General features: G+C 45.2%; 1 protein-coding gene across 2 annotated transcripts in view; it reads left to right on the forward strand.

The window, feature by feature from the left end:
* The window catches only part of LOC119660736 (voltage-dependent L-type calcium channel subunit beta-2), a 490674-nt gene that overhangs the window by 152739 nt on the left and 323047 nt on the right, over positions 1-14888 (forward strand). For both annotated transcript variants that reach the window (XM_038069443.1, XM_038069434.1), the window contains one exon: positions 14497-14532. In XM_038069443.1, the coding sequence (XP_037925371.1) occupies positions 14497-14532 (36 nt within the window). The remainder of the gene's footprint in view (positions 1-14496; positions 14533-14888) is intronic.

A 14888-nucleotide genomic window follows, 5' to 3' on the forward strand; every position in this document is an offset into this window, starting at 1 on the left:
GCTGTCTGGTGTCCTGACCTACGCCATGGCTCCATCTCAGGCAAGGTCTGCCTCGTCTTCCTTTTCAACCAAAGATATTTTCCTTATAGGCTTTCCGGGCTGGATTAAGTGACCCGTCGGATTTTATCCATAACCTGACGGTCATGGTATCGCTCATAAATTTCGTCGTTATGTAGACTACGGAATCGTTCAATCTCATTTAAGGGCCAAAAATTCATCGGAGTATTCTTCTCTCGAACGCGGCCAAGAGTTCGCAATTTTTCTTGCTAAGAACCCAAGCCTCTGAGGAATGCATAAGGACTGACAAGATCATTGCGTTGTACAGTAAGAGCTTTGACCCTATGGTGAGGCGTTTCAATCGGAACAGTTCCCTTGATCCCCATGATGTCGATATCGTCAGGGAGGCCAGTAGTTGGGTGAACTTAAAGAGGATCGTACCCCTCACATTTACCTTAGCATCACGGATCACTTTTTCAAGGGCCAGGTTAAAGAAGACGCATAATCGGACATCCGCTGGTCTTAGACCGTTGTTGGGGTCGAATGATCTCGAGAGTGATCCTGCTGTTTTTATCTGGCCTCATTAGCGATGATTTCAGGTTTGTTTAGGCTGTGAGCGAGAATTTTGTGGGCACCTTTATCGCTAATGAACATTTTTGATAAATGCTCATACACAGAAATATCTCAAATTCTTGTTTCAAGGCCTTCCACGTCCAAAGTTGAACTAATGATGTTACAGCTTGCCAGTACGTGGATTCAGATCAACTGGTGGGTGGATGCATTTTGGATTGTTCCTGCGTAACCGATGGGCCGAACTGTATGTGCATGACGGACTTTATACATCACAAATAAGAAGAATATTAGGAGACATCCAATATGGAGCGCCAAGCATGTATGGAAATGGCATGTTCTTTAAGACATTGTTGTTAAAACGAAACCTTATTAAAATCGGCTCAATGTCTATCTGTCTGTATCCCTGTCCGTCCGCCTATCTGTCTATCTTTTTTGGCGTTTTCAGGTGGAAGGGCTCAAAGCGTACCCCTGGCTCCTCTCATACGGTTATGTGAGACTTTTACTCTACTCCTCCTTCGTTTACACCGTGGAACTGCCATTTCGGTTTTACGTCCCGGGGCAAGATTAGTTACGAACGCTCCTCATTTAATTCATAATGTTCTCGGTTGACAACCGCGCCGCGACGTTCATTTTTTCCCAGGCTTTGTGTGTGGTGAACCTCGGGCATTTAAAAACAACATGCCCCTCATCCTTCCGAATCATCTCCAATGATGGGCAACATGGGAAGTCGTCATGCCCGAAGCGATAAAGGTATGCTCGGTACCTTCCGTGTCCGCTTACCTTCACTCTGCCTCCATTTGATACATTTTGAGACATCTGGAATTATCCTATGAGTCTGCCGTCTTTTTCCTTTACGACTCCAAAATCGCTTCACTTGGTGCTTATTGCCAACGTAAGGTACAGCATTGCCGATGGATTGATTGATTATAGATGCGTCGACCCTCGTTCCCATAGATGGGGACCATGCCTGCTATCACACATGCTGCTTCGTTTGATGTTGTACGGTAAGCGCGCGATATGGGTCTACGATTTTTCTTCTATTTGTTTCTATATTGAATGCCGATATCCAGTCTGGCTTCACAGAAACCCTCAAAGACGGCAATGCCAAAAGCATGAGTGTTTTGGGTACCAGGGCACCAAACCACAGGAGGTTATACAAGGTGCATCCAGAAAGTAAGTGTGAGGGTTTTACAACTGTAGGAAATCGCTTTTCGACATGTTAGCAACGCTGCCATGTAGCCTAACTCCACTCCTTGAAATCGAGACCAATTCGAGGTTATTATGTTGAAAACCCTTCATCTAGGATCATCTCTTGCCAAAAATATCAATTCAATCTCCCGCCAAGTGTGAAACTCATGCCGGCATTTGCTACCTCGATGTAAAAAGAAAAATTCAACTTGGGATTTTTAATGAGGTTAAAACTGTTCATGGGGGTTGCCCGCTACATGCCTGAAGCCAAACCGCAATCTCAATAATGACGTCAGACCTTTTCAGTCCGAAAGCCAATGGCATCTGTGTCCTAGAACCATAAAGGCTTTTTTTTAGAAAAAAACAGGAGAGGAAACCGTTGTTCCGTTGGACTAACCTAAACTCCTGAAAAGATAATCACAAACATCCGTGACTATACTCGGTATTCGAACCTGGGGCATGAGGTCGAGATCGTGAAAGTGAAATCGCATTTATTGTCTTACATCCCCTAAATACTCATAATTTTGCTTGAAAATCAAGTTGAAAAAGATACCATCATCGCTCAAGATACTCCTAGACCCTAATAAAATTTGAAAAACCAATTCGGAATAAAAAAAGAGGAATGCTAGCAAGGAAGACTGCTTCCTGTTTGATAATTCCAGACCTACCACGCCCAACGCTACGAGACAACCCTCTGGCTTGTTTGGACCATTCCCCTGACAAGGCGCATTCAGAACACCATCTGTTCACTTACCTGAAATTTCATGTAGGCAGGGAAAGGTTCGCAAAGGTTCGAAAGAAAATGTGAAGGAGGAGATGGAAAAGTATACTTACTTTCTAGATGTCCACCGAGCCCATCGAGTTTCTTGCAGAGCGAAAATATGTTGCATCTCTTCCAAAGGGCTCCATCTTACCAGTGAGAATACCAGCTCGACGGAAGTGGATACCCTAGAATATTCCGAGACTTAATTGACAGTGAAGTGAGTTAGAATTTAGCCAATAAGACTATACACAGGAGATTCAACTCCCAACACATTCTTTGAAATTTCATGGAGACGGAAAAGTCTTGCACACCTTCAGCTGCGACGGGAGTTGCGCGAGCAAAATTCAGAATTTAAAGTTTTTCACACAACATTCTCGGCAATAGATCCACGTTTGCTCTCCTAGGAGGTGAGAAGGGAATAAGTAGATGCATCCAAGATCCATCTTCTAGATATATCCGTTTCCTGCTGAGATAAGATAAGAAGAGCACAGAAGAAAACTATCTAGGCAATATCAACTTACCGACACACCAATACTACTCACTTATCTCGTCCCTACCGAAAGGTGCACGATGAGATTCCGTGCCCCTTTGCCGTTGAGGTTGCTCCTCTTGTATTATAGTCTTGTTCGATTTAGCGTAGTGAAGTTACTCAAATTATTGTTTTTATCTTTTTTCCTAATTTCCGCATTTTAATTTTACCGAAGTTACTACTTGCCTGAAACCTTTTATCTGAGTTTGGAACCTGCATACCATCTGAATAAAAGGCGGAGTTTCCAAGGTATGAACCGCTACAAGTTTATTTCTTAAGGACAGATGCTTCTAGCGTCGTCCGTAGCAACCATCCTTCATGATTTTATAGACCGTAATCCGTTTTCAGCAATAATAAAGGGGCATTTAGGAAACAATGGCCATGACTTGTTTATGTAGTTATAGCTAGCATGATATCCCTCAAAATTTTAAATTTCCGATTTACAGTAAACAAATATCCGCCAGTAAATTGGTAATCTACTTCTCCATGTCCACTTCATATCTAAGAAAATTACGAAAGGAATAAGTCTTAAAAGTCATCCCATTAACTTGAATTTGCACCAAATGAATAATCAAAGCCAATTGGGCGGTCATTTTCACTCGTCATTCAGTCGACATTTTTTTATAACACAACGCTGGCCATTAGCTGTGGAGGAGGCGCCGTATTAAGTATCAAAGAATGGCCAATCTGATTTTTGAAAAATTTTAACGGTTAGCCACAAAAGATGATTAGATATGGGCGAAATTTTTCTACACACAGTGGACAATGTTCGGTTCAATTCGATTAGAGTTGAATTTGGGGTTGGGAGGCAGGTGAACAGGAGAGCATAGAGGGTGGGAATCATGCGGGAATATATAGTATCTCCATTTCATTCTTCATGTGTATCTTGAGGTTAAATCTTTAGCAGAATTAATGCCAAAAGTAGACCAACCAACTGATGATTTTTTCGACCCCAATGTTCAGTTTTTGCCAAAGGATTAAATTGTCCATTTTTTAAAAGGGTATTCAGTGAGATGAGAAGACCTTCCAACAAGGTTTCTTTGCTTTCAGTTAAAAACTTATTGATCCTGTCATTTGAAAATGCATAATAATAATAATCGTTAGCGCAACAATCCAATTGGATCAGGGCCTTGAAGTGTGTTAGAACATTTCATTCTAAAAATCGGTTCTTAGCAATGAGCTTCAACTCCTTCCATGAAAGTGCCGCCATTCCATCTACCTTCAGTGTACACGCATAGATAATGACCACTTAATTCAACAGTTAAATAGCTTCCCAATTTAAACTCTCATTTACAAAATACCACATTTGTTTGCCCCTTAATGTAACCGGCGTTAACCTCTTGAAATCCACGAACGCCTTTCGTGTATATCAGCAAAAAAAATAATTAATCAATCAAAATAAACGAAAACTTTGACAGTAGTTGACACCGCATGTCACTTGATGACATGATAACTAATCATACGTGTCAGATTGCCCCCAAAAGTGCTTGATGACTTTTCTTTTTCTTTTCGCTTTTTTTGGCGGCTTCTTTACGTATAGCCTCTGAATTGTAGCGGTTCCGACATTCGTGGTGATTTTTGTCGTCTTGGTCGGGGTTCCACTCTATACATCTATTCTGGCATCGTCATCTTTCTGAAATGGGAAAATTGGTTGACGGACGGTCGCCTTCGCCTTTGACTTATCTCTATCGATACTGGATGAGACTAGAACGAAACGTGTCTATTATATGTTGAACGTGATATCTTTTCACACGGAAAAGGCGATTATCCCGGGGATGTCTTCATTTGTTGGGTACACCTTCCGATATCGGAGGAGGATGATTGGTGATGTTCTCAGGTCGATAGAATTCATTGGCTTAGTGCCGTTTTTTTGTCATATCTGAATATGATGATGAGTGGGAAAAGCAAGCGTTAGTTGACCCAATAGGGCTAACTCCTACTCACTTTGAACGATAAGAAACTAGATACGATATTGTCAACATATACAGAAAAATTATCTTAATTTGGAGTTGGGTGGAGTGCATATCTGCAATGGAAAAAAATTAACCATGGAACTGATAGCACCCTTTATGTGTAAATGATAGGAAAAGAGCAGGTACTGCACCGAAATAACATACATATTTTCACACTAGAAACTAGCGTGATATTTAGATTAGCATTGAGTGTTAGTAATCCTGAAGAGCATAGACCTCAGTCATACAAGAACCGTGGGTTGTTGGTGGGGCAGTCAGGGGCCTAAACTTCCAACATGCTGACCTATTGTATGCCAATGGAAGCGATCGACCCCGCACCTGCATGGTAGTCTCCAAAGACTTCCAGGCTAACCTGGTTAACGACCTATGTGATGGCCTTAGGCGCATTCATGGACATCGAAGGTGCCTTCAATTATGCCTCATTCGCGGCAATTTGTGATGCGGCAAGACAGCATGGAATCGAACCGCTGCTAATCAGTTGGACCCTTCACATGCTAGAGTGGAGAAAAGTCCACATATCGGTCGGCCAGAAGTCTATTGAAGCAGGATGTCTGAGGGGCTGCCCACAGGGAGGGGTTCTCTCTCCACTGTTATGGCTCTTGGTGATGGATACCCTGCTGTGGCTCCTAGAGGACAAAAAGCCTTCGCGCAAGCATTTGTTAACGACCTAGCCGTAATAATTACCGGTAAGCTTGCAGACACAGTATGTGACCGTTTGAATGCAACTCTGCATGTAATCCACAGCTGGTGCCTCCGCAATGGACTCACGGTGAACGCTAGGAAGACTGGACTAGTTATGTTCACTAGGAACGTCAGGTGGGGCAGCTACACGCTACCCACCTTAGCAGGGGCGGAAATCCAGCAGACACAAACAGTCAAGTACTTAGGAGTACATTTCGACTCCAAGCTAACGTAGAAGCATCATATCCAGGAACAATACCAGAAATCCTGCAGATTGCTCTGGTGCTGTAGGAATGCGATAGGTAAGACCTGGGGACTTTCACCCAAATGGATATACTGGATGTATACATCCATAATAAAGCCCATTTTGATGTATGCATGCATCGTCTGGTGGCCAAGACTGAACTTTGCTAACAGCAGGAAGCTGCTAACGTAGATTCAGAGACTTGGTTGCCTAAGTATTACTGGAGCAATGAGTACTACGCCGACTGCGGCACTTGAAGCTATCCTAAATTTACCCCCCATTCACTTGAAGGTGAAACGGAAAGCGGCTAACGACGCATATAGGCTCCATACCATTGAGGCGTGGAAAGGCGGCCAATCCAACGGGCATGCGTCTATCTGGAAATTCCTTGAAAAACATCCGGTAGCCCTGATGCCGACCGATCATATAGTTTCCAGATTGGTCTTTGAAAAGACACACACTGTCGTAATCACCGAAAGAGAAGAATGGTCGACAAGTGGCCATGAGTCTTTTCAGATTACAGACCTAATAATCTTCACCGACGGGTCAGTCACGGAGGATGGATCGGGTGCAGGCGTGTTCTCGGAGAATCCGATTATAGAACTGGCCCGGCCCCTCGGAAAAATGATGACCATATTCCAGGCGGAGTTATATGCCGTTTCATTGGCAGCAGAAGAATGTCTGCGACAAAAATGGAGGGGTCGCACCATTCGAATCTGTTCCGACAGTCGGGTCGCATTATCAGCGCTAAATGGCAACAACATATCAAGCCAGTTGGTGTGGAGTTGTCATCAGGTACTGCTGAAACTTGACCGACTGAACGAAACATTCCTGATGTGGGTGCCGGGGCACTCTAACATCGCCGGTAATGAGGAGGCTGACAGACTGGCTCGCCGAGGGTCTGGATCCGCAATGGTGGGGCCAGAACCAGCTCTTGGAATCCGACCATCTACTGTCAAGTCTACTCTGAAGGGTAAAATTGCAAGGATTCACGCAACCGACTGGAGAAATTTGGACTCTTGCCGGCAAGCGAAAATCCTTGTGAAGGAGCCTAGGGCCACTAGAGCGGCATTTTTGTTGACCCTTAAGAAGTGGAACATGAAAACCCTAGTAGGGCTTTTGACAGGACACTGCCCCATAAACTACCATATGGAAAAGATTGGGATAGTGGTTTCGGTTGTGTGCAGCCAATGTGAGGAGGAGGAGGAGACGGCCCTGCACTTTTTATGCAGCTGCCCGGCATCCTCAGATCTCAGACGAAGACACCTTGGCAAGGTTTTCTTCAATGAAGAATCTGCACACTCTCTGCCTCTTGAGAATGTTCTCAGATTCGCTAAAGCCTGCGAACACCGTAGGCGGGAAGCCATTGAATAGGCAACTTACGGGGGGCCTAATAATGGCCTGAGTGCTCGGAGCTGCGGCTCCCCCCAGTTAACTAAACTAACTATAGACCTCAGTCCAGACCAGAGTCTTAGAAGGTTCTTCGGCAGATTCAGCTTAGTTTGAATGCATAGATCTACCCTCTTGTGACGAGCAGAACTAGGCTAGTAGAAACACGGCATCATCTATTGGGGTCAAGGTCGGTGGTTCAGTTTTAGAAATTATTAAGTAAAAGCTTCATGCGTTTTGATTTCCTGTGGATAAGTGTCTTCCTACAGAATGGAGAGATGACCAAACCATCCAAATGATTTTTTCAACCTAAATATGACAAATGATGACCATGTATATTCGCTCCTAAGTGGAGTTCTGCAGAACCACAATCTCTGGCTTCTATCAGAACTACCTTCGTCTCTCCTTTGAAAATAGACCCGAAGGATACTTACAATTCCTCTTCAAATTTCTAGACAACCAAAAATAAAGTTGCTCACACTCAATATTAATTCGCTCATTTTGCTCTTCACAAGTTGCTCGAAAAAACTAACCACAATCTTGCTCTCCTAAACGAAATCAGACCAGAGCTCCCAATATTAAACTACACGTTCTCGGATATATCAATTCCGCAGTGCCCCGGGCAGAGACACATCCATCCTAGTCAAATTGGGAGTAAGGGCAAATACCATCCCCCATTGGATTTGCTTGCTTCAAACTGCCTGCTAGCAGAAGCGACACTGCTTGTCAGGAGAGACGGCGGGTCTGAGAAATCGCGGTCAGTTTTGACGCTTTCCTGCTTGGAGGTGACCTCCACCCAGGCATGTAACTTGGGGCGACTTAGTTAATAAGGAAAACGGCAAAGTTTTCGTTGATTGGTTCTAGTCAGGCCCATTTCATAGCGGGGATATCATTAATGTGGAAGTACCAACCTTTCCTCGTAGGTTCTTCATCCCAGACGGCTTTATAATCTCGTCCAATCTCTCAGCGTGTGACGCTAGTTGCTCCTCACTGGCAGGTCAGTCCGACTATCATGCCCTTAGTCTCTCTATGCATTTACAGCAAATTCTCCCCTCCCTCCCCCGTCCATACAAATGCAAACCCTTCAATCTGACAAATTGGGTCCAGTGCAGTGGGTCCTCCCCTGGACAAAACGCGTATTCAAACCCTCGCAATTTACATTAGGAAATTCAACCCTGCCTCTGAATAGCTTGGCTCCTATAAATACAGATACTCTTCCTGCTCAATCAACATCTTATCCGCAACAGGAACAGACTCCTGTAGCAAAGGAAACAATTATTCCATCGATTACGTACCAGATGCAATGCTGACTACCGTCTCATCTCCGAGATCATTAAAAACCTGTCCAGCAAAATTGATGGAGCTATTAGATCCAAACTGAATGCCTCCTACAAGAAACTTCTCAAGTCCCTCAAACCTGGCCCCTAAGTTTTTTCAATAACTAATTGACTCGCTGATGAAAAAAGTTTCTCAACGTCAACTAAAAATGGGAAACCTCAGGTTCTACTCCCCGAACGAAAAAATATCTACCTACGTAGACTATTTCAGTCACTCATTCAGAGCCAGGTCGCCTGCAGACCCCATCTGGAACTCGACAGTCGCCACTGCTGTCAACGATGAAATGTTGAGTTTGGAAGGGTCCTACCTGTGCCCTTTTTCTCACAGCTGACATGGTCAAAATCGGCTCGTTCGCCCCCTTATTTACTTCCCAAGAAGAAGCTGAACTTGCAATCATCCGGTCTAACAAAAGAAAATCATCCGGTCCTGACAGTACCTCCTGCTTCATATTACGGACGTGTGTGCCCAGCATTAGTGAACGTCTCATCGTTCTAATCAACAACTGCCTGAATTACGGGGACTTCCCTGAATCCTGAAAATCAGCTCTCCTAATATTTATTTCTAGGAAGGGTTGGTTCGAACGTATCCTACTAATCCACCTCAGCAGGCATCATTCCTCTATTATTTCACTAAATCAATTCAGCTTCGAACACCTCAGATCCACCGAACAAGCAATCCTTTACCTACAAAACCACATCCTCAACCATTTGGAAAACAAAAGGCATTCGATTTAGTTTGGAAAGAGCTAATCCAGACTAATTGCCTCCTCCCCTTATGTAGAATTCTTGTAAACTTCCTCACCAACAGAATTTGTCACGTGCACTTCGACGGACTTCACTCCATCAACTTCCCTGTAGACTCAAGGCTCCATCTTAGGCCAAAAACTTTTGAACATCTTCTTCCACGATATTGCCCTGCTTCCTATAAATTTCTTCCCTACGCCAACGGTAACACAGGCTGGCGTAGGCCCGCCCTTTCTCCCTAGCGACAATGGTCTTCCCGCATTGGGAGAAAGTCTCTTCGCGGTCGGCACTATCCTGTACGCGAGTGGGCCCAGGCCCCTCTGGCCTCTTGTAACGAAAAATTGACATTGTAATGGTTAATAGACCATCCAGGGTCTATTTTTCGCTACAAATGGCGCCCAACGTGGGTCGATCAAGCGACCATTCAGAGTATATTTTTCGTTATAAATAGCGCCCAACGTGGGACCATTTGTAACGAAAAATAGACTGATGAGGCGCGCCGAAATAGTTACCTAATCTAAAGAGAGAATCTCGACTCTGCGTCTCGTCTCAATTGGGGAGTCCATAATGGAGTTGAAACCAATGGTTGAGTACCTCCACCCGAAGATGAACTTTGTCGAACAAATTAAGCCGCAATTAGAGGTGCCTACCTCTAATGTTCCTCCAGAAGAACGCCAGCAAAGGCATCAAAAAACAGGCTAATGGAAATGGAGGAACTATTGGATCGCACCTCCTTCTATAGGCGAACATGGAGAGCAGCGGAAAACGATTGGAAAGGAGAAACAACCGCACTCCCGCTGAGAACACAAATGGATCCCAGATAGCCTACTGCAAAGCAAACTGGAGAAAAAGCGGAAAGACGACATGCCTCAAGGAGACTTTATCAAAGTAGTTTCCAGGTGTTCTGCTCATTAAGCCGACGGAAGGCAAGACATTTGCGGAAGTCCTTAGTGAAATCCACTATAGGATGAAGCCCGAAGACATCGGAGGAGAGATGTCCTCCATACGGAAAACGAAGGGTGGCGAAGTCGAGCTCGCCCCGAGAACGACTAGCAAGAGTACGTTCTACGAAGCAGTCAACGGGCTATTGGGAGAGAAGGCTCTTGTTTCTAGCCTGGAGCCTATATGCTCTCGAGAAATCCGAAATCTTCACTGCCTCACAGAATAGGTCGTAGTGGGGGAGGCCATAAAACGTGAATGTCCAGAGGTAACCAATGCCCGGTTAGGTATTACCTCTATAAATGCGCGAGGACAAAAACTCGCCGTGGTGGAAACCCCCGAGCAATATGCCAGGAAACTTCTTACCAACGAGAAACTCAAAATTGGATGGGTAGTATGCAGGGCACGAATGCGGATAATCCCCATCAAGTGCAACAGGTGTCTGGACTATGGACACACGTCAACAACTTGCAACGGACTGGACAGGAGAACAACATGCGGTAGATGCAGCCAGGTAGGTCACCAAGCAAAGATCTGCAGTGTAAGCGAAAGTTGCGTTCCCTACAGGGACCCTGGCGTGTTTAGTGAGAGCCTCGCACACACTGCGGGCTCAGGCCGATGTACAATCTTTACGGTGGAACTTGAAAGGGCCCATTCGCATTCTGCAAATCAACATGTACCGGAGTACAACGGCTCACCAGTTGCCAGCGCATTCGCTGCGGAGGTACCCGGCGTCATGGCATCTCGACGTATCGTATAACGTTGCCATCTGGGTTCGGGACGACGTTCGACTTCGTGTTCTGGATTCAATGTTCAGGAATAAGGTTTTTTTTTCGTTTACCTGACGCCGAATGAGACGATGCCGGACTTTCAGAGCCGGCTTGAAGTTCTGGAGGAAGCCGTTTCGGGCACACAAGGGCAAATCCTGGTAGGCAGTGATTTTAATGCTGGAGCCCTAGAATGGGGCATGCCTCAGCCAGACTTCAGCGGGAAACGGATTCTGGAAACAGCGGCGTGAACCGAGCTCATATTTTAAATACCGGATTCACACCAAAATTTCGGCGCCCAGGCTGTGAAGGAAGCATTCCTGACATCACTTTTGCGTCGAAATCTCTGGAAGACTTCTCGGCTAGTGATCACCAGTATATCGTGTTCGAAGTGATTGACGCTACTTGCCCTCGTGCACCAACCCGACGCTTCCCCTGCCTGTGGAATATCGCGAGGATGAGCATTGGGAAGTTCGTCGAAGCTCTTGGAGCAGGCACAGCCGCGCTGGAGGGCGCTCCAGAGGGTGGTAGCGTCGCAGCTGACACCGTTGTAACTTTAATGGTGGACCTGATAACAACAACATATGAGGTTTCCATGCCCCGGGGGGCCAAAGCTGTGAAAAACCTTCTATACATTGGTGGACGGCAGAATTGTTGACTGTCATAAGCTCCGCCGTTTGGCACAACGATTACACGCCAACGAGGAGGCATACACAATAAAGGTAAAATATAGATCAGCAAAGAGAAAACTCTGCAGCGCGATAAATAAAAGCAAAGCTCATGGCTAGAAGAACCTGGTCATTGAGGTTGACTATAAGCTTGTCACCCGGAAAATCGGGGCTCTGCGTAAACCCCGCATACTAAATACCGACCAGATGGACCGCATGGTACGTTGTTCCCATCATAAAAAAAAGGAAGGCGCCAGATCCTGATTGCAACCCGGCGGAAGTTTACAATCTGGTGCTTTGCCAACGGCCAGACTTGCTGCTTGGGACGTTCAACGTTTGTTTGAAGGAGGGCATTTTTCCTTCTCACTGGAAGACGACCAGACTCAGCAAGGGAAAAGGAGACCCGTAGCTCCCGTCTGCATACCGGCCGCTGTGTATGCTTGACAAGGCCGGGAAAATTCTAGAGAAGCGCTGCCCAGGACTTATCCCCAAGACAGTTCGGGCTTAGAACAGGGAGAAGACCCACAGCAGATTCTGTTGTGGAGGTGTTGCGGATAGTACCCCTCATAATGAACGGTGTCAGGAATGCACAATGAACAGATACGCTAAGCACATTAGAAAACTCATCCCACGTGCCAAGCTATCTCTTGCGGATATTACTGCTTCCTGTTCTGTGAGATGCTAAAGAGCCAGAGGAGGATGGAGGTCACTTCAAGAGTAGCACATGGATCCATCATAGGAACGCTTACTACGATAGTCTGTTGAGCCTCGACATGCCAGAAGAGCCACGTCTGGTTAGTTATACAGATGACGTTGCGGCACTAGTTGCCGGACGCACTGTTCAACAGACGCAAAACAGAGTTAGTATATTGATGCGACGGGTAAGCGGATGGATGACCGATCATTGGTTTCAGCCTTGCACTGGAAAAAACCGTCAGGATGACTTGACCAGAGAGAGAATCCCGAGCCTGCGCCCCATATCGATCGGCGAGTTGAGTATAAAGTCAAAACCAGCGGTTAAATACCTTGGTTTAGTGCTCGACTCGAAGATGAGCTTCTTCAAGCAAATGGAAGCAGCTGCGGATAGGGCTGCAATTAGAGTCTCGGCCTTGAGTCGGCTAATGGCGAATGTTGGGGGCCCTATATCTACTAGGAGACACCTTATAGGAGCAACGCATCGTTTCTGCTCTAAGGCCCGGAGCTGTGGGCCAATGCCCTTGACAAGGAGGTGCTCAAGTACAGAGACGGGTAGTTTTCGAATGACGTCAGTTTATCCCACTGTCTCAGAATCGGTCGTGATGGTGATCGTGGGAGTGATCCCCGTTGCTCTCCTTGCTAGCCCGAAGTAATGTGTCAAACAGTTCCAGGCTAGTTCTCTGATGACCGGGAGTTGTTAGGATGGTAGTCTGACAGCGCACCGTTGTGGGAGTCCAACACTTCGTGCGTAAACGCATTTACTTAGCCTATTCACCAAAAGAACCCTCACATGCAACGCCTTGTTATAAATGCAATGCAGTTCATTCTGTACCATGCCGTGGAGCTTGGTGAGGAGGTGTATCGTAAGCGTTTGGCACAGGCAAAGAGATGAGACGCGTTGCGGGTGTTGTTTGCCTACCGCAGAATAATCCCCGTTGCCCTTCGTGAGCGCAAGGGAAAGGACTCAAGCGAGGTTGCTGCTCATGAAAAATAGCAACATACACTAAACAAGTGGTAACTCTCCTGGGAAAATGAGTCAAGAAGCAGATGGACTAGGCGGAAAGTTAGGTCCGTGGGAGATCGCAGCTTCTAAGTGAGCTCGGAGGTTTTCAGTGTTATCTGCAGAAAGGTGGGAAGGCACAATTCCTTGACTATGTACCTGCGATGGGTTGGCGAACGACGCTGATTACAAATTTTTCTTGCCGGAGGTGGGATGGTATTTGGGATGGGGATGGGATCTTCGTATAGCATTGTCAGAGTCAGAGAGATGCTGAGGGCTGTTAGCAAATTGAGGAGCTTTATTCATTACGTTCAGGTTCTTATTCTCGCGAAGAAGATTGACGATGGCAAAGGTTTGCTTCTTCCTAAAGGGGGAGAATGGAAAAGCTAGCCCGAAGTAGTGTGCCGAAGGGTTAGTTCTCTAATGGGAAGGAGGTGTTTGGTTGGTAATCGCACGGGTTACGATTACGGGAGTCGAAAACCCTTTGAGGCACATTCGCCTACCCTACCCAAGGATAGAAACGATAATATGGGCACATATTGGAAATATAATAAAAAATAGATATATCAAATAAACGAAAAACGAATTTCTAGCTCAGAAATTAGAACCACTTATTCTAATTTCCATGATAAAGATTGCCAAGCTTTTCTGCAAGTTCTAATTTTCGAGTGGCCAATGTATAAAAAAAAATATTTCAGGGCATCATAACTATTTGAAAACGGCTTAAAAGCCACAAGTTTTTATCAAGGTTGAACAGGGAGGGCCTTCCTCTTCCGCTCCATAGGCTCCCGAACATTTCCGAGGATGAGGGACTTCCCCTTCCTTCCGGAGATGGCATCGAAAATTCAACCATTTCATTATTTAAACAAAACCCGTATTTCGGGAATCAGTTACCTTTACAAATAAATTGGCACGTCACCGAAAAAAAATTAAATCCTTGACACTCCTAGATCTCCATCTTCAGAAGCAATCGAAATTCATTAAAAAATCATTTCATTGAAATTTCAGGAATCCTCACCAACCCTCACCCTTATTTCATCAAAAGTAAGTAGTACTGAGTCCTCGGGCTCTAGCCTAACCACAAAACCATTATTGTGTGTGTCATTGTCGTGTTTATCACAAAATCTCAGTGTCACTATCTCACTTCTGTCTCTATTTTTCTTTAGATGTATCTCTTGATGTTGTTATCTAATTAGTGTCGTTTGATCTTTTTCCATTTCTGTTTTTTCCTTTTCCATAAATTCCCACCTACAAACGCAACAAACAAACGTATGTCTACAACATTTCCATCTTAAAAACTAAAAACCCAACAAACATTGTCCCACAAAAACACTAAACTGAACCAGAAAAGTAAAAGATAAAAACCATCACAATTTTCAGATTTTTTCACACCACATCCA

Source organism: Hermetia illucens, chromosome 1 (genome assembly GCF_905115235.1).
Source record: "Hermetia illucens chromosome 1, iHerIll2.2.curated.20191125, whole genome shotgun sequence".
Lineage (NCBI taxonomy): Eukaryota > Metazoa > Arthropoda > Insecta > Diptera > Stratiomyidae > Hermetia > Hermetia illucens.